At 44.8% G+C, this 19082-nt stretch overlaps 1 protein-coding gene across 8 annotated transcripts in view; it reads left to right on the top strand.

Moving 5' to 3' along the window:
- The window catches only part of LOC140524853 (golgin subfamily A member 3-like), a 65251-nt gene that overhangs the window by 35530 nt on the left and 10639 nt on the right, over positions 1–19082 (top strand). For 2 of the 8 annotated variants that reach the window (XM_072639690.1, XM_072639696.1), the window contains exon 1: positions 14663–14929. The exons of the other annotated variants lie outside the window; for them this stretch is intronic. In XM_072639690.1, coding sequence (XP_072495791.1) covers positions 14666–14929 — 264 coding nt within the window. In that variant the 5' untranslated portion in view covers positions 14663–14665. Of the gene's footprint in view, positions 1–14662; positions 14930–19082 lie in introns of those variants that run through there. 8 annotated transcript variants of the gene reach the window in all.

Genomic DNA, 19082 nt, shown 5'->3' on the forward strand with positions numbered 1-19082 from the left:
AGAAAATAAAACTATCTGTATTTATAAGAAAAAGTGCTCTAAATCACTATTGTTTAGAGATACACAAATGAAAACAACTCTGGGGTACCACATCACTTGCGTCAGATTGACTACCTTGACAAAAAAGAAGATGATAAATATTGGAGAAGATTTGAAGAGCCGGAACACTAATTCAATGCTGGCAGAGCTGTGAGGTGATCCAACCATTCTGGAGAGCAATTTGGATCTATGACCAAAGGGCTACAAAAATGATCTTACTCTATGACCTAGCAGTATCTTTTCTAGGACTCTATCTTAAAGAGAACAAAAAATAGGGACAGGTCCCACACGTACCAAATTATTTATAGCAGCTCTCTTTGTGTTGACTCAGAACTGGAGATGGAGGGGACACACATCAGATTGGGAATGGATGAACAAGTTGTGGTGTATGAACATAATGGAATTCTATTGTGCTATAAGATATGATGAAGTGAGGTTTTCTGAGATGTCTCATGTCCGACACTGGTCCCCTTCAGACACAGCAAGAAGGACCCTTCCTGTTAATCTCCCCAGTCTCCCCAGCTAAAAGACTGGTGTATCCCTTCTACTCGTTCCACTTCTCCTCGATATATCCTGGGCCAATATTCTCTGGAGTTTTCAAGATCAACAAGGCATGGTGACAGCACTTACAATGTACTCTGCCATCTTGGATCCTGGAAGTTCAGGTAGGCAACTTTCAAATGTTCAGTCTGTGTGCTGATAGGCCCAGAAGTAGCTGCTGCTGCTGTAAAGGCAGCAGCCTCCTCAAATCCTTCAAACATTTACTTTCCAGGGCTTCACAGTCACCATTGCCCTCACCTTCTCCACAGCATGCAATGGCTTCTCATTGCCTGAGAGCTCATCTGTAAAGAGTGGTTAGTGTTGTGAGAGATGATCTCTGAAGATTTCTCAGGAGTGAAGCAGGCCTCCTCACAGAGTCAATTTTTTCTTGTCCTGTTGACTTGTAAAGAAATATCTCAATATATTATGTACTTTCCCAGACTTCCCCCACCCCACCATGTTATAGGCACATAGCTAGGAGAAATAACACCTCTAACCCCCCCACCTCCCTCCTGTCCTTGTCTCCAGGCAAGTTTGTGCAACTGTCTTTGTTCTCTGTAGCTAGCGTAGATTGCTGTGAATTGTACCCTCAGGGCTTGCACCCATGAGCCCTGAGGAAGGGGGTTAGTGAGGAGAGGATTGTTGTTAGAAGCTATAATCTGCTGAGCTGAACACACCTCAGCTCTTAGGTTCCAGCACTCTGAGGGAACCCTTTCTTGAGAAAGTCAATAAACGAACTATTCTCTTTGCTAATATCTCTGACTCTCTCATTCATTGCTAAGCGTCTCTGTACCCTACACAGTACGTTGTCTTCCCCATTGGCCTGGAAAGTTTTGGAGCACAGGCTCTTTCTTTCCCTTGTTTGTATCCACATCACTCACCCCAGTGCCTGCCCTGACTCTGTTAGTAAATAGACATTTATTAAAATCCTCCCATGTGCTAGTCCCCTGCTAAGCTCTGGGGATGTGAAAACAAATGACAGACCCTGATTACAATGTAATGGAGACAAGAAGCAAAGAAACATGTACTAACAATCTCTATACAGGGTAAGTAGAACATAATCAACAGAGGGAAGAGACTGAGAAAGGCTTCCAGTAAAAGATGACATGTTGGTTGGGACATAAAAGGAAGTCAGGGAGGTTCGTAAGGTAGAGTGGTGGGGGGGAGGGAGGGCAGAGGTCCAAGTATGGGGGGCAGCCAGAAAAAATGCCTGGAATTGGGTAGTTGAGGGTCTGCGTGATGAAACATCCAGGAGACCAGCATCACTAGATACAAGAGTATGAGTTGAGAGGTAAGGTGTGTGAATACCAGCAAGTTAGGAGGGTCCTAGGTTATGCGGGGCTTAAGGTCATACAGCATTTTGTATTGGATCCTGGAAGTGAAAAGGAGCCATTGGAGATTATTAAGTGGGCAAGTGGGAAGCAGTTTATGTGAAAATATAGGACCATTTTTTAGGAAAAACACTGGAATGGCTGAGTGGAGGTTAGATTGGAGTGGAGAGAGACGTGAGCAGACTTCAGAGACAGCACATATTCCTGCAAAGTATTGCAATAATCCATGTGAGATGATTAGCCCTTCACCAAGTACCACAGGAGAAAAGACTTGTAGAAGAGATGTTGCAACAGTGAGATTGTCAGGCTATGGTAACACTTTGACTATAGGGATTGAGAGATTGTGAAGCATCCAGGATTAGTGGACTAGACTGTGGTCTTATTTGTTACAGGGGTACAGAAAGGAGTAGTGGAAAATGGTTTAAGGATAAAGACAATGAGTTCAGTTGTGGACATGGTGAGTTTCATGTGTCTACTTGATATTCAGGTTGAGATATCTGAAACTCAGAGACACAAGATCAGTAGAAAGATTGGGGCAGGAAAGTTAGAGTTGGGAACCATCAGCATACAGATGATAATTGAATTTATGGGAGTTGATCAGATCACTCAGTGAAAGTGTATAGGGAAGAGGGCCCAGGATAGAACCTTGAGAGTCACCTATGTTTGGAGGAGGAAGCAACCCAGGAACCTGAGATGGAGCAATCAGAGAGGTTAGAAAAGAACCTTGAAAACTTGTAGAAGAGAGGGTATCAAGGAGGAGAGAATGGTCCTGGGGTTCAGAGGCTTCAGAGTGGTCAAGAATAATGAGGACAGAGAAAAGGCTGCTGAATTTGGCAACGAAGAGATCCCTGATAACTTTGGAGAAAGTAGTTTTTGTGTCGTAGTGAGGTCATAGCAGGATGGTGAAGGCTTAAAAAGAGAGAATGGTGGAAGGGTCTTTTGTAGTGGCCTTTCCATGGAGTTTAGCCACAGAGGACAGAAAAGAGAGAAGATGAGAGTTAGAAGGGATGGTAGGATCAAGTGAGGGGTTTTCTTGGAAGGGGGAGATGAGGATATATTTGTAAGCAGCAGAGAAAGAGCAGGAGTGAAAGACTGAAAATAGGAGGTGGAGACAGATGGTAGAGTGGGATAAACTGTTGGTGGAGATGAGATGGAAAGAATTCCCCCTTTTCAGGTGTTAGACTTGGTGAGAAGACAGGAAAGAGGGGCAGAAGACACGTGAATGAGGAGCTCATGGGGAAAGCTCTCAATATTTTCTGTACAGTATGAGGTGAAGTTCTCAGCAGAGAGAGTATAAGGGGAGGGAGAACCATAGGACGTTTGAGGAGGGATGAATAGGTTTGTAAGATTCACTGTGGAGAGAAGAAGAGTGAGCTGATGAGGGAGGTATAGAAGGTTTGCCTAGAGCAGTGAGGGCCCAGTTGACGTGGTGTTACCAATTTGTCGTGGACCTAGTCAGAACGATTGTGTGACTTTCTCCAACTTCATCTTGTAGCATGTGTGTAGTATGCATAGTGGGAAAGGGGGGGACTGATCGAAGGCTGAGTTTTGAAAGGGAATAAGGGAGGAAATGATGAAGGGGCTAGGGATACAGGAGTGGGCTACAGTGTGGAAATGAATTGGTTTAATAAGGAGTCAGGATGAAAAAAAGAGGTGAGAGTGAACAGTAGAGGGAGACAATTGAGGAGTAAAGGAATCAGAGCTCATTGGGGTAGGAGAGGAGGAGGTTTGGAAGCAGAGTTGAAGAGAAAGGAGCAAAGTCTGATGCTTAGGTGGGACAGGGCCAGCATAACAGGTGAGGCTGGAGGGAAGCAGAGGGATGACTTGGCTAGAACTAAGTTAAGTAAAGAAGGTGGCAGAATTTAGGTGGCGAAGAGTGATGTTTACATGGCAAGGAGGGAAGTCAGAGAGCATCTTAACTGAATAGAAGAGGGGCATCGAGGTGAGCTTAGGAGAGGGACCATAGGTACGGGGACCAGTAAGAGAATGATATGAGGGGCCTGCGCCAGAGGTTAGGGTTCCTAGGTAAGAGCTCTAGTGAGGCTTGGGTAGTGGGCAGAATGGGGCTGGATTTAGGCTAGCTAGATATTGCATGCTGTACCCCAGAGTAGTATTAGTCATGGTCCCCAGTGAGCCCCTTTGGTGGATTAACTTACACATATCAGGGAAAATGTGTTTATGTTAGGCATTGAAGGAGAAAGTGAAGTGGTAGGGGTGGTCTCCCTAAGATGGAATTGCATTATTGAGGAGAAATGGGGATGAATAGCCTGCTGTCTTTGCTTCCCTGCAGCCTTCACATGTGCCAATCAACTACTCAATCACAGAATTCCCTAGAAAAAGAACCCAGGCAGGAGGCTCATCTCCTCAAACTTGTGACTTTTCAGGGCTGAACACCATCTTTGAGATCACCCTCTTTGTCAAATGCTCCAACAGAGTCAGTTGCCATGGAGGTACTTCCTTCACTTCAGTCCACCAGCCAACATGTTCCCACTGAGACAACTGGCCAGTAAATCAAGACACCCTCACACACAATCAACCTCTTCTTCAACGAGAACCCCTGCTGTACCCAAGACATCTGCAGGAGGGAACATGGCAACCAGGAGTCTGTTGTTCACCTTGACTTCAGATGAAACAACAACTACCTCTGAGTCAAGCACTCCATTACAGACCAACGTCCCTGGGAGAATTCCTTCTCTTCTCCCAATCATCCTGTCTAAAGCACGTACAATTACCATGGAGAAAACCAGTATGGGATCAATATTTATGACAATTCGACCAGATATCCTCTGCACAACTGCCTCAGCTTTAGGGATGGGCACCAGTCCTCCTGCCTCCATGTCCTTCTCTCTTTCAACTTTCCATGGCAAAGAACCAGGAGAAAACCCAGCACTGAATCCAGTACAAGCTGAGGTCACTACCCCACTGAAGTCAGACTCCTAGACTTGAAGAGAGTCTGGCTCAGCTGCCCAGCACCATCGTGCTATAAGGATCATCCCAACACATGTTCTTCCTTGGCACCTACCAAGGGATATCTGGGCCTATAACACTGTCTGTTTTCTTTCTGGAATATACACTCAAACGCCACACAACTCTCAAATATCAAACACATTCAGAGGGATCCCCAGCTTTTACCAGGCCAGAGACAACATCCACTGTTGGCTCCCATGATGTAAGACAAGGAGCCAACCTTTCTCAAACTATCCCCTCTTCTCTCACGACAAGAGCCCTGACAACACAAACTCTACCTCCTACCTCTGAACACAGGGAGACCTTGCATTCTGAGGGGGCAGCCAGATCAGTTGGACCAGTGACTGGAGAAACATCTTTTCCTCCTAGTGTTAGAAGAGATCCTAGATTTTTCATCACTCTTGCAAACAGACAGCTGGCTAGTTATATGGCTTCCATAAGCACCCCTTCATTTGAGATGAGTCGGGGGTGGGGTGGAATGGTGCCAGGGCATCTTTTCCTGCTGAGACCTCAGCTGACCTCAAGGCAAGTCATGCTGGAGTGTCTAGCACCAGGCCAGATGGCAATTCCACTCTACACTACACCCTCCTTTCCTGGGGTTCAGGCTTGGAGCAAAAACAGTCTTGTGTCCTGTATCAACAGTGGCAAGTCATGCTACTTTTAGCAGCAGTAGCTCTGTGACTCATATAGGAGAAAGAACTGACAGCACCTCATCTTCTGCTACATCTGAAGTCATATCTCTTGCCATGACTGGAATGGCAAACATCTTTACTTGGCCAACAATTCACCATTCTGCTTGCGCTTATGGACTCATATTACTAGGACTTGAAGGGAATTTAGTTGTCTAGTACAAATATTTTAAAGTAGAGAAAACTCTAAAGTAGATGTGAACCTTTGACCAAAGCCTCACAAGGATAAGCGTTAGCAGTGTAGATTGAATCATATTCCTTTGACATACTTCCTGAAATGTGGTACCCAGATTTTCCTGTCTAATTGCTTTCTCCAGTGAAGCCTGTAGGGTAATAGCAACTTTGGAGAATTGTGGGTAAGGGCTTGGGCAAGTATCAATCAGTCAGTTAATCTGAGCTTAATTTTCATTTGTTATCTTTTTGCAAGAGAGTTGGGGTTAAGTGTCTTTGCCAGGGTCACATGGCCAGTGTCAAATATCTGAGGCTGGATTTCACTCAGGTCGTCCTGATTTCAGAACCAGTGCTCTATCCCACTGAACAATCTAGCTGTCCCCGGGTCTAACTGTCTATCCTAATTCATTCCTGTGCCACAGATATCAATAAAATTGCAAGTAAGGATCAGTACCTTCTCCTCTTATCTCTGTTCTGCAAGTCGTCCTGGGATCTGCATGAGTCAAAAATGAATCTTGTCATGGGATTGGTTCACTTACATGGGCCTCACAGACAAACGTGGCCACACTAAGGTTAGCATAGCAGTGTATAGCAGTCTCTGATGGAATCCTTACACCATAGGTAAGGCTTATCCAGGAACTGAAGCTGAACTAATGAATGCAGGGGAAAGTGAGGCAGTGGTTTGGGAGATGTCTTGAATATAGAAGGCGCCATGTTAAGAGGCAATAAAAATCTGTCTAAATGAGGCCAAAATTTGTCCTTCAACACTTAGGCACACTTCAACCAACTGTCAACTCCAACTAACTTACATAAGCACAGAATTCTCCAACTCAAGAATAGTGACATTGGATAATGTCAGTGGATCCGACTTGGGAAGAGACTAAACAGGGTCCACCAGCATCCCCAAGATTGTCTCTATTGAGAGAGATACCATTTCTGTCACTGCAACAGAGATGATCATCATAGAGACAACTCCAGGTACAAGAGCCATTGAAGCTCCACCTTCTCACTGTGGCCACCATCACAGTTGATTTCAGGCCTACAAAACAGAGAATAATCATGTACTCTTTCACAGAAGCCTCAATATCACATGAAACATTGGCTGGAGATGCCTTGGGCTTGCTGAAAGCCCAATACTTTCCTTGCCTCCAATAGAGGCCATAATCAGCTCAATCTCCAGCAGTCCTTTTAAAGATAAGTACAGCCAGGACAATGTTTTCTGCATTCCCTTTGGACATGCTTCTATCAGAAATATCCCCTAGGAAGAGTCCCACTACCACCCAGGCTCCATGGCCCACTGGATTTGATTCTACCCATGTCTCTGTCTGAATAACAGGAATTGAAATCAGGCCCATTTTTTTCTCTACCTTCAAATCCTACATCCATCAGTGCCATGGGAGTTGGGCCAAACCCAGATATGTCTATGATGTGAATCACCCCAGAAAAGTAGGATGCCTGCCCTAGACAGTAACACAGTCAGGGTCAGTGCCCTGTCCTCCATTGCTCCCAGAATCATGCCAACATCTCCTGGAAGAGACACACGAACTTTCTTGGTGTCTATAGAAAAGTCAATGGAGTGTAAAAGAGTGGGCAACAATTTCCTATAGACCACATGATACTCTAAGACAAGCAGCCCACAGGTCAAGGAGTAACTTGAATGGCTTTATATGATCTCCAACTCTTGTCTGCCCAGCCTCAGTGAAGAGACCAGTTACTCCAGGACTTTCTTTTCACTCTCTGAAAGAAGTGTGATGAGCTCAGAGAATCCCACTTGTATCACTTGCGACTGAACCTACATAGCCCACAGCTTTTGAGAAGTATACTGTTTCTGTTACACCAGTGGCTACATGCAGTGCTGATTCTGCCTTCTCCACCAGGACCCTAGCGTGAGAGCTACTCCAACAGGCCACACAGCTCTCTCAGAGCCCAGTGAAATTGCATCAGGGATGTCTTTCCTGATGAGCTGAGAGCTGGCCTCTTGACAAGTCCTGTGGGAGGATGAGGTAAATACCTGATAAATCGGAGATTATCAATAAAAGAAGGACACTAGAATTAATAGTGATCCCTTAAGAATCAAGGGCATCATGTCTATTAAGATCACACCTTCCTATAGACAGGAAAGGAATACCTTTCTACAGGAAGGGGGGAATCTTAACAGGGGCTTGAAGGAAGTTAGTAAAATGAGGAGGGAAAGGACTCCAGGGATGGAAGACAGTCGGCGAAAATGTGCTAAGTTGGGAGATGGTGAGGCAATGCAAGGAAGAGCAAGAAGGCCAGTGTCACTACAAGAGGATTGGCAAATAAAAGGGGGGGCAGCCTGTGAATGTCTCTGAATGCCAACCAGCACTTTCTATTTGATTCTTGAGGGTAACAGAAAGCCATTGTATTTCATTCAATGATAAAATGGCATGGGGAGACCTGGGCTTTAGGAAAATCATTTTGGTGGCTGAGTGGAGGATGGACAAGAGTATCTTATGACAAGAAAACCCACCAGAAGGCTAATGCAATAGTCCAGGAATGAGGTAATGTGGGCTTGCACCAGGATGATGATAGGGTCACAGGAGTGAAGGAGCATATAGCAGAGGTGTCAGGAGAGCAAAATCTGTATTCCTTTTCACCAGATTAGACATGGGATTGGGAGTGAAAGAGAGTAATCTTGAACTGTGAGCCTGGGTGATTAGGAAGATGGTGATAGCCTGAAATTGAGAAACTGAGATAAAATGAAGGTTTACAGGGAGGGGCAATGAGTAGAATTTTGGATGTGTTGCATTTCAGATGTGTACAAGACACCAAATTCAAGATTTCTAACAGGCACTTGTCCAACAGGACAGATTTCACACCCCCTGAAGGAGGCACTCCCTCTGTTGCACCAATGAATGACTTCAGAACTAGGTGACAGTGGACATTGACATGGCAGTTTGGCCTCTAGTAGCACATCAGTGTGGGAGACCATCAGATCATGTAGCACTGCAGCATCACAGGCTGGCACACTCATCCCAGGGATGTTTCTTCTGGCTGAGAGTACAGCTCACTACATCTCAACTCCTTTGTGAGGGTCTAGGGCAGAGTTAGCTGGCTACAGTACTCCTTGCCACTCTCCAAGTACGTCCGGGGTCAGGCTTGAAGGAGAATCAGACTCATCCTTGGTATTCACTTCACCAGCACCTGCTATCTCCATCACCAGCATTGCTGGGGCTCTGCCTGAAATAAAAACAGAGGTTCCCTGGTTCTTGACCTCTACTGAAGCCACATATGTCAACAGGATTGGTAGATATTATGTCTACTTTGCCCCAGACCTTCTCTCCTTTGTCTACAGTCACCATCTCTGAGGATACTTACAAGTCTAAGGCTATGAGCTTAAATATTCCTGGAACTGAAAGCCTAAGTGTCATCCTCAGCAGCAGGGTCACAGATATGGTGTCTTTTTATCTCGAGTCCCCTCCCAACCAAGAGCTTCTGGGTACAGTGGGAGAAAGTAGCACAGGTGCTTCACTGATCACTCCTTTACCTGTATCTCCTATGTCCTCAGCTGCTTTTATGGGAGAAGTACCAAGGGGGTTAGGTACCACTCGTGGCTTACTTCCACTGGTGATTGCAACAAAAAATCTCCAGTCTCCATTGAAGAAGAAGGCTGGGGATATCGCTATGACTCTTACAGGGCACAGCACAGAATCTCAAGTGAACTCAGCACTGCTTCTTACTACCAGCACCACTTGCATGGTTTTCCCTGGACAAAGCACAGTTTCCCCCTCATCTACTGAAGCTGAAGCCAGTTATCTCACCACGGTGAACATCAGCTCAACTGTCCCAAGGCCGGATATCACCTTTATCACCAAAATCCCAGATATTGGCCCTCTCTGTCCTGTGGTCACTCTCAGCCCCGAGATTCCAAGTAGAGTGTCAGACAAAAGCACAACTGAACCATAGACTACCACTTCTACTGAAGATCAACTGTTCTCAAACACTAATCCTGGAGGTTCATTGATCACCATGGCAGGCTCAACTTTTGTGGTGACTGATGCTCATATTGTTTCACAAGCAGACAGAAGGGAGCTCAGAGGTTCCTCTGACTACAGAGAGCATGATTACATGCAGGACAATAACAAGTATCAACTCAATTCCTCCAGGGCTCAACACAGCAGCTGAATTGAGCTCAGCCATACCTCCTCCTACAATTGCAGAGGAGACTCCAAAAAGTACTGAGGCCATTCTGACTGCCAGAGATATATACCCTTCTTCCACTTGGCAGTGGGTAGGAGGGGGAACTACAGTGACTCCTGTCCATATGAGATGAGGTTCAAGTGTGTCTGCTGTGACCCAGACCATCCTCTTTGAAATTCAAAGTTCATTTAAAATCACCAAAGCCCCATGGGAGATTGACACAAAGCATCCATTGTCTTGTACTGCAATCAAGGTCACTAACACAGTTACTCTATCAGATTTCACTCTGATCTCAGGGCTGGAGGAGGACCAGGATTCCAAAGGTGCCATCTCACGGACACAACCCAGCAGGACCCATCCCACCTTGTTTTGCCCTTCAGAAAACCCCATAACACATGGCACTAGTCCTGTGGACACCCTCTGACCAAGCACTATCCACTGGGCCAAGGGAGCAATTGCTTGAAAGAGGCACCAGTGCTGCTAGTTTTCTTTTCAAAATGCTTGCTGAAGTCACTGTTCCAGCACCACAGAAAACTACCCACGGGCTTGAAAGTCAAAAGCATTTCTACCCTGGATGGTCAAACTGCCCTAGCAGTCCGCACTGGCCTTGTTGGGAACTTTATCTCTGCATTGTCAAAGGTCACAGCTTATATCAGCAAAGATAGGGAAACAGTGTGAAATGGAGCTCCTCAGGCAGCCAGCCTTCAAGGAATTTGCATCTAATGGGGGAGACAAGGCCTAGAAAGGAGTGGTAACCAGTGAGAGGCAACTGAGTGCCTCATCATGAAGGAATGGTACCTGGGGAACAAGTGGAGTACATGGACACATGACATTAGAGAAGTATGAGAGAGAGGATTGGGTCAAATTTCCAGACCTGGAGAGGATCTGGGGGATGAAAGTGTACCCGTGTACGGTAAAGGAGAGAGTGAGATGAAGCATGAGCTTGGATTCGATGAAAAAATATATGAGGAGAGTGATGCACCTATGGGGACCATGGTAGGCCAGGGCTGAATTTCTGGAGACTAAGCTTGAATCTTTCAAGACCAGTCTTTTGTGTGGGCATCAAGGAAGTAAGGAGGCTTGAAAAGAAATGGCTAGAGCATAGGTTCAAGGCCTGAGCAGGGCTGATGAGAGTGCTCTACGGGAGGAAGTGCCCATGATGTGCATGGGGGAGGAAAGTGTAGCTCAGGAGATTGGGTATTATCCCACTGAGAGAAAATGGATATCCCTGTGACAATAACACCAAACCTGCCCGCATAAACTAACCAACTCCTCTGCTTGTAGCATTCTCTTCCAGGAGCACATTTCATGGGCTTAGGGAGTCTGATGTTACCAGAAAATCAGCAGAGTCTACCAGCATCCCCATGATGAGCTCCACAGTCAGAGATTCTATTTCAAATCTCTGTAGGCTCAGCTACCGTTCTGTGTACACTTCTCATTGTGGCCATGATCACAAATGGGCTCAGATCTGAGACACCCAGTGGACCAGCGGATTTTCCCCAAAAAACTTCAGTTTCACCTAAGAGATCCTCCAGAGTGATCCTGATTTCTCCCATAAACCTCCCATGCTTCTTGACTCCAGTAGAGTCCACAGTCAGCCAAGGATCTAGAGAGCTTTGAAAGGCCACACTAGTGGCATGGGATACTCAGGCAGCAGCAGAGGCAGGTTCAGCTGCCTTGTCCTTCACTGCTCCCAGCACCATCCCAACAGATGGTGGAGGGGACACAAGCCCTTTCTTGGTGTCTACAGAAGGGCCAAAAGAAAGTCAGACAGTATCCAGCACACTCCCAGAGAACACAGACACTTCTGCAAGCACTCACAGAGAACACATGCACTTCCAACTACATGAGTAAGCTACTACCCTGATAGAAGTTCCACTTCTTCTCTGCTCAGCCTAACTGAAGGACACAGTTACCCAGGACTTTGCCTTGAACCTCTTTGAGAAGCCTGAGGAATTAGGCTAGGAATGTGGCTAAATGCCCCACCTTATCGTTCATAAACTCTCTGATCATCCTCCTTTACATGGGAAGACACAAGATTAAATAGAAATTGACATATGAAGAACCACTTCAACAAGGTCCACAATCATTGAACTGTATGAATGTCAAGAACTGCTATAGAAATTTAACTGAATGCTCTGAAAGTCTAATGAACTCTTTATCCATTTAGAAGAGATATCAAAATTTATTTCCCTCCTTCCCTTGAAATATTAAGGGTCTATCAGTATGGAATATTGATTTAATGTAAAAACTTTTTGATGTATTGGCTAGTTGTGCTACACATTCTAAAATCTTTTATTTTAAAGGAAGTCTCTTCGTGGGAGATGGATATATTTGAAGATAAATATGTAAAAAACAAAATGTAAAGATATCTTTATAACTAATTAATGTAAAATTGAAGCAATTTAAAGGAGATATTATGCTTAATAACGTGCCAATGTATGAAACCATTTTAGAGAAAGACATGAATATATATATAAATGTAAATAGATCAGATCAACAGGAGAGAAAATGAAATACTTAGTCCCATCTTCATAAAAAAATTGAATAAGCTTTAAATGAGGTCCTTAAGTGCAACTCCCAGGATCACTTGCATTGACAAGTGAATACTACCAAACATTAATCTATTTAGCTCTAAAGATGCTCCCAAGAGTTGGTACTCTCCCACCTTGGCCAGCCATGGATCAAGCTATCTAAAACAGAATCCCCCTAAGTCTCTTTGGCAGTCTTACTGCACCTTCTTCCACACAACTGAGGCTCCTATTGAAACTCTACCTGTTGTATTCTTCCTTTGTTTGGGAAGGACTTGGACTCCAAGGCCTCTGAAGGACATCAGAGAAATGATAACGTGATTTGCACTAGACATTGTTTTGAGTGAGGGAGGGCTGTGCAAGGTCACCAGCCTCGTATTTTCCTCCTAAGCCTTCTGGATCCAGTGACAAGATATTAATCATGATAACTGGAGATGGGCCGGGATGCAGTGGGAGATGTTGTTTTTTTCTGCTAAGTCCTATTCTGGAATTCTCTTAGAGAGTGATTATGCATGTTTAATGAATAGAACTCTTTAAGAAATAATCAGGGAATGGCCATTGTAATGATCAAAAGAAAAAAATAAGAGTAAATACGACTGGAGGGAAAGAGCAACAGTGACTACTGATAATCATTTAAACCAAGAAGGTTCAGAAAAATATTAAGTGGAGTTTGGTCAGGGACATATTGGTGTGCCATGTATGAGTGTACTTGCTTTAAGGTTTGGGGAGAGAGAGAGAGAAAGACAGAGAGACAGAGACGGAAGGAAGGAAAGAAAGAAGAAAAGAAGGAAGAATTTAAGGAAGGAGGGAAGGAAGCAAGAAAAGAAGGAAAGTGAAAGAAAGACAGAAAGTAAGACAGACAGACAGACAGAGAGACAGAAAGGAAGGAAGGAAGGAATAAAAAAGAGAGAAATGAAGAAAGAGGAAAAGAAAGAATGGAAGGAAGGAAGGAAGAAAGATAGAAAGACAGAACAAAAGAAAGAAAGAGAAAGAAAGAAAGAAATATAGCCAATTAACCCCACGTTTATTGGTGGCCCTCTGGCCATTCAAATTTACCTTCCTTTGGAGAGGAGAAGGTAGGGGTCTACAAAATCGAAAAGATGAACTGAGGTACCCAGCTAGCTGCATCCCTATTCAAGCATCTACGTCTACTCATAGGTCTGTGTTTGTCCTTAGTTTTTGAAGAAGACCATGTCATCAGAGTAAAGTTGACATGACTTGCAGTTGACTATGTTTTGAGCGAGGTTAGGGCGTACCGCCTCACCAACCTCCCTTTCTCCTGCTGAGCCTTCTGGGTCCAGTGACCAAATGTTCATCAGGATGACTGGAGATGACCCAGCATGTAATGGGTGATGCACTGGGAAAACAAAAAAAGACCAAAGACATTGCCTGCCATGAATGTAGCTCACATTCTACCAGAGGAGACTACATGCAAATAACGATATGCAAAGCAAACTATATAGAGGATAAATAAGGAATGAAAAGAGAAGCACCCTGATTAAGAGAGGTCTGACCAGGGAATCATCCCTGAGTCCCCATTTCCAAATGTGAGCTTCTTCCAACCTCCTCTAGCACCTTTGTCTAGTGATGGTGGTGTTCCTGATGAGGATACTGCTGCTGCAGAACCCTGCTTGGGTACCCCTGAGGGGGTCAACAAGTTGGACTCAAGGGAGGTGTACAGAGATTGTCATCATGCGTTAGGAGGGTTAGGACATGGGAAAATCTGACCAGATCTGACCTGTCTTCGGTGGTCCTAGAGAATTCAACTGGGGGCTCAGTTGACTGAGGGAACCCTGGGGGTGAGGAAGGAGGCTCCTGTGTGGCCAGGTCCCTGGGGTTGGTAGTTGTGGTTGACTGGGGACACTGGGGCTGGTTCAGTGAAGTCCATTGGACTGGGTGGGGCAGAACTGTCTCCAATCCATTCAAGGGGTAGGAGTGATTAGATCAGTTAAGATGCCCCATCCTTAGAACTGAGGGGGTGGGGCTCAAGGGCATATAGGCTCTGGCATTCCAGTGCCTAGGTTGAGCCTGTGTCTTGGGGAACTTGGAACGTTCGTTGGTTGCCTGGTTCCCGTTTGTGCACGGTTCACTGGGAGCCCTCAGTTGTCTTCAGGATCCACAGAGGAGGTGGATTGGAGGTCCTTAAAGTACCCTGGTGACCCTGAAGCTGCCAAGGGGGCCGGAGACTGAGTGGGAGCACAAGCCTTAGTGGGAGGCAGTGTGCTTCCAGGGTGTTATGTGGTGGGGGATGGGAAATTTGGGGGCGTTACGGTGGGAGGAGGGGTGGTGGGGGGCCAATTGGTGGGACAAGGGGCCAGGAGAGTGGCCAACACTAGTCTGGGAGCTGCTGTGCGCTTTGGCTGTCGTGCTGCTGGTCGGCTGTGCCGTGCACATCTGGAAACAGTGTAGCGGAGCGTTCTGCCATGGCATCGCTGGACACAGCAGCTACCTTGCCTGGCCCAGTGCCCTCCATCCCTGGCACTCAGGGAACACAGATCGGGTGAGACCATGGAGGTCCCAGGGACCTACCTTCCCCCTTCCCCAGTGTAGCGCCCTTAGTACAGCAGATTGCCAGTGGCTCAACACTCAGAATCACAAGGACTTTCCTGCCTTTCTTGTCTCCTTGCCTCGGGGGTCACTTGAGAGGCCCTCACCCTGGTCCCTGGGCCTGCTTCAGCCCAGGCCTGCCTGGTTCTCTTCAGCTGGCCCAGAAGCGGCGAGGCAACCTCCCGGGTGGGAGGACCCATCTCCCCCTTCCAACCTGGTACGGGCCCCTGAGATTTCTCAGCCACCATTTCCTAGTACGTCAAAGAAAAATCTGTTCAAAAACAGTCATAGCTTCTAAGTGCTAGGAATATGTGGAGGAAAGAAGGAGATTAGCTCCAGAAAATGCTGTGTAAACCTTAAAGCAGCATGTAAGTGCTGTTAGAAACTTTTCATTATAGAAGCAATAATAGCCAGGTTGAAATCCTGCACTGGACTCTTCGTTGCTATGTGACCTTGGGCAAGTCATTGTGTTGAGGTTTGGGGGTGGTCGGAACCTGAAATAGCAAACCCCTGCCCTTCCCAGATAAACTGAACCAAGCCTTCTTTGACAGCCAGAGAAAAAGTTGATTATAGGTCTTCCATTTGGGGTAGACTGGTTAGGGACATGTACATTTGTGACTTACACATGGACCAGTTAGAAACTGAACCCTGGTGATAAGGTCCAGATGGAATCTGAGCACTATCATGGAGGCAAGTTGGGTCTTATATTCAGAAAGACTGTGGTAGGGATCTAGGCATGCTCCAGTAGTCTGGGGTGAGTGGAGAATGGATTTATGGAGGGTCTTGAAGGGCGTGACCAATAAGTTGGCATCAGGACAGCAGAAACCAATAAAAAAGCATTTTGCTAGCATGAAGAATGGGCAGTAGTTGAAGGTTCCCTGGAGGTAAGACAATGGAGGGCTAGGCTTGTAAGGGTAGCTGACATTTGGGCCCAGGGATAACGGGCCCAGCCCATTGATGACCTCAGCCAAACACCAGCTTCTGAGGCAAGACCATGAGAAATAACTTATTCACACTCTGGAGGGGTGAATAGAACAGCCTCCAGAAACAAAAGTAAGCCTTAAAAACCTTTACCTGACTACAAAGTCTGTCCCCTAGGACCTCATTGACTAGGTAATACAGGGTGTATAGTTTCCAATACCATGTTCTCCCTTCCCATACCTACAGGTATGGGATGACCGTGAAAATGAACCTTTAGCTTTCCTAGAAGAGAAATCAACATTTCTTAGCTTCTTATTCATGAGAATTCCAAGCTACACTTCACATTTATTCTACTTAGCTGCCTTCTAACCTCAAAACAAGTTCCAGACCAGTTGGACCTTTGCTTTGTGTGTTACCTTCTCTGTGAAACATAACTCCTTCCTTATGTCTCCCATTCTACTGATGGCTATTCTGAACTTAGGGAAATGATTTCTCCATGATATTGCTCAAATTTCCCGCTTCCTCTGCTAGAAAATAATCTAGCACTAATTCACGTTGATAGTGTCTCCTACAGTTAGTTTATTTTCCTGTATTTCTTGCAAGTCAAAACTCTCTGGCCTGTATGGATCCCTTTTGGTTTCATTTCATATATTACGTAATTTCTGTGGAGAGAAAAATTGTACTCATTCCTCCCAATTCATCCTCTTTTATGTATTCAAATCTTTTTTCCACATCTGTCTCCATTCTGATGAATGCTATCTCACTCTCTTTTCCATACACAACCTTCCTTCCATCCATCTCCCTTTTAAGCAAGAATAGATTGTTCTCAACAAATGTAGAAAGAGGGAAAGAGAAGATGATGATCAACGCATTAATAAGTCAAAGGGGCAGTCCCTTTGGTAAGGACAGATATAGAGACCCAAAAGAAAAAGATAAAATATAATTGCACATTTAGAAGTCTCATCTCACACAGCAGTCTAGGGGTTGGGGGAGACACAGTCTGAGGCAGATTTCTGATCTGCATGCTCATCTAAGTCATCTTCAAAAAAGGAACTTCTTGCCGTCTTTATGTAGAAATCTTCTATCTTTTGTCAATTCTGCTACAAACTTGATCTTGACACAATTTAAAATTACCATGCAGCCTTCATACCCTTATTTTTCTTATGGAAGTGTATGCTATTTCTCCTGTTTGGTGACCCAAATACAGAAAAATGAATCTTTCTAAAGGATGCTTTTCTTGTTCTTCCACCAAAACAAAATTTTCTTAAGACTCAATTTCCTCATTCATGGTACTCCAATGCCAAATTTCAAAGCACCAAATCTTGTATGGTTTTCAAAATCTCTCCACCAAATAAGGATTTCCCCGAGAACTTTCCAAACCTAACAAATTATGAAATTTCTCTTCCCCCAAAATCAGGCTTTTTAGATAGACTGTGTCCATCCCCCCGTCACCACCTAGTCCAGTGTTTTCTGTAACGACTAAAAGCCCCCATCATCTTTTTATAACCAAGCTTGTAGGAGTGTGTGTAACATTTATCCCTCCTTGAACATGAACTGCTTCTGATTCCTGCCTCCACCTCTCTCTCTTCAATGAGAAGCACCCCCTTCTCCTAGCCCTTCCCCGTTCGATTTTCCAACAGTGTGAGATGGATTTCTATACATAACTGAGTTATTCCTTCTGGTGCCATTCCTTGCTTGAGTCAGTACAGAGGAGAATAAGGTTCACGGTGAAGGTTCAAGATTAAGGTTTCCCACCTCCTCCATCTTCCCCTCAACTGTTATAGTTCATTCTTTATTCTTTGTTGTGAGATAATTTACCTCATTGTACCTTTCCCTTTCCCTTTCTCCCAGTGTATTCCTTTTTCTAACCCTTTAATTCTTATTCCTTTAGAAATCATTGGTTGGTTTTGGGGACCTTTTCTCCTCCATCCAAAGAACCCTTTGTGAATACCAGTATTCTTCCAGTGTTGATGTATGGCTACAATACAGGGAGCACAGTAGAGTCCACAGCCTGAAAACATAGAGAGCAATAGGGTAGGAAAGTGGGAAGCAGCTTTCCCACAGAGCAGCCAGAAAGAAGTGTGACTGGCAACTGCTATGGCCATGTAGTGAAGCTCGCATGGGCACAATCCAATGGGTCCACCTGTGTCCTCATGGTGTCAGGAGAAAGAGAATAAAACCCTTTTCATGTTGGAGTCAGACTCTGGCAGACCTGTGTGTGGATAGATATGAAATCATTTCTTCATCACTCGAAGTCCAGGGTTCTATATTTTGTTCAACCAAGCTGCCCCAGGAACACCTAAGTTCCAATCTTACCTCAGACACTTCCTGGTTGTGTGAACTTGAGGAAGTCACTTCACTGCTGTATTCCGCAGAAAATTCTGTAATACACATTTCCAGTGAGCTCGACCTAGCTCATATACATGCAATTCTCTACACTGACAAGACCAGATTTAGTGTGAGAAAACCAGAAAATTAGGCATGAGATGTGTACTCCTAAGACATGATAGTCAGCACTCAAATATTTGTCTGTTTTTGGTTTGTGTTTTAAACATTGTTTGCCTGAAAGTTGGGTTAAAAGAGGCAAACAGGCTAGGTGGCATTTAATTCACATTGTTTCTTCCCTTCAGGCTGGCCAAAGATAGAGAACATGCATATCTAAGGAGCAGGAATGTAAATTCGGATTGTGTGCTCAAAAGAATGAGAAGGCTTTAACACATGCTAGAACAATCCTGATGCAGGACTCAGATTTATGATTTCCATAAATGTTTAACCATAATATGCAAAAGAATTTTCTTAACTGAATGAGTGGTAAATACAGTAAGACAAGAGAGGAGACAAACAATTAATTGAAATATGACCCAGGATATCTGTTTTCTTTACCATGAAAATGACATAACATAGCATATGTCCATGAAATATATATTTACGATAGTGCCTTCTCTTGAGGAGCTTTGTCCTTGGTAGTCATTAATAGCAGAATGCTCTGGTCTACTTCATCTTGCCTTGTTGACACAGTAAAGGGAATTCTGGGAGTAGAGAAGTAGAGAGTAGAGAAGAGATATCTGTGAGACCAAGGGGCTACCTCTAGTCAATTAGTTCAGGCTCTGCCCTTTCTCGAGGTTTACATGATATTAAATGATTAGCAATCAAACAGCAGCCCAAGAAAGGACAAGTGAACACTG

Source organism: Notamacropus eugenii, chromosome 2 (assembly GCF_028372415.1).
Source record: "Notamacropus eugenii isolate mMacEug1 chromosome 2, mMacEug1.pri_v2, whole genome shotgun sequence".
Lineage (NCBI taxonomy): Eukaryota > Metazoa > Chordata > Mammalia > Diprotodontia > Macropodidae > Notamacropus > Notamacropus eugenii.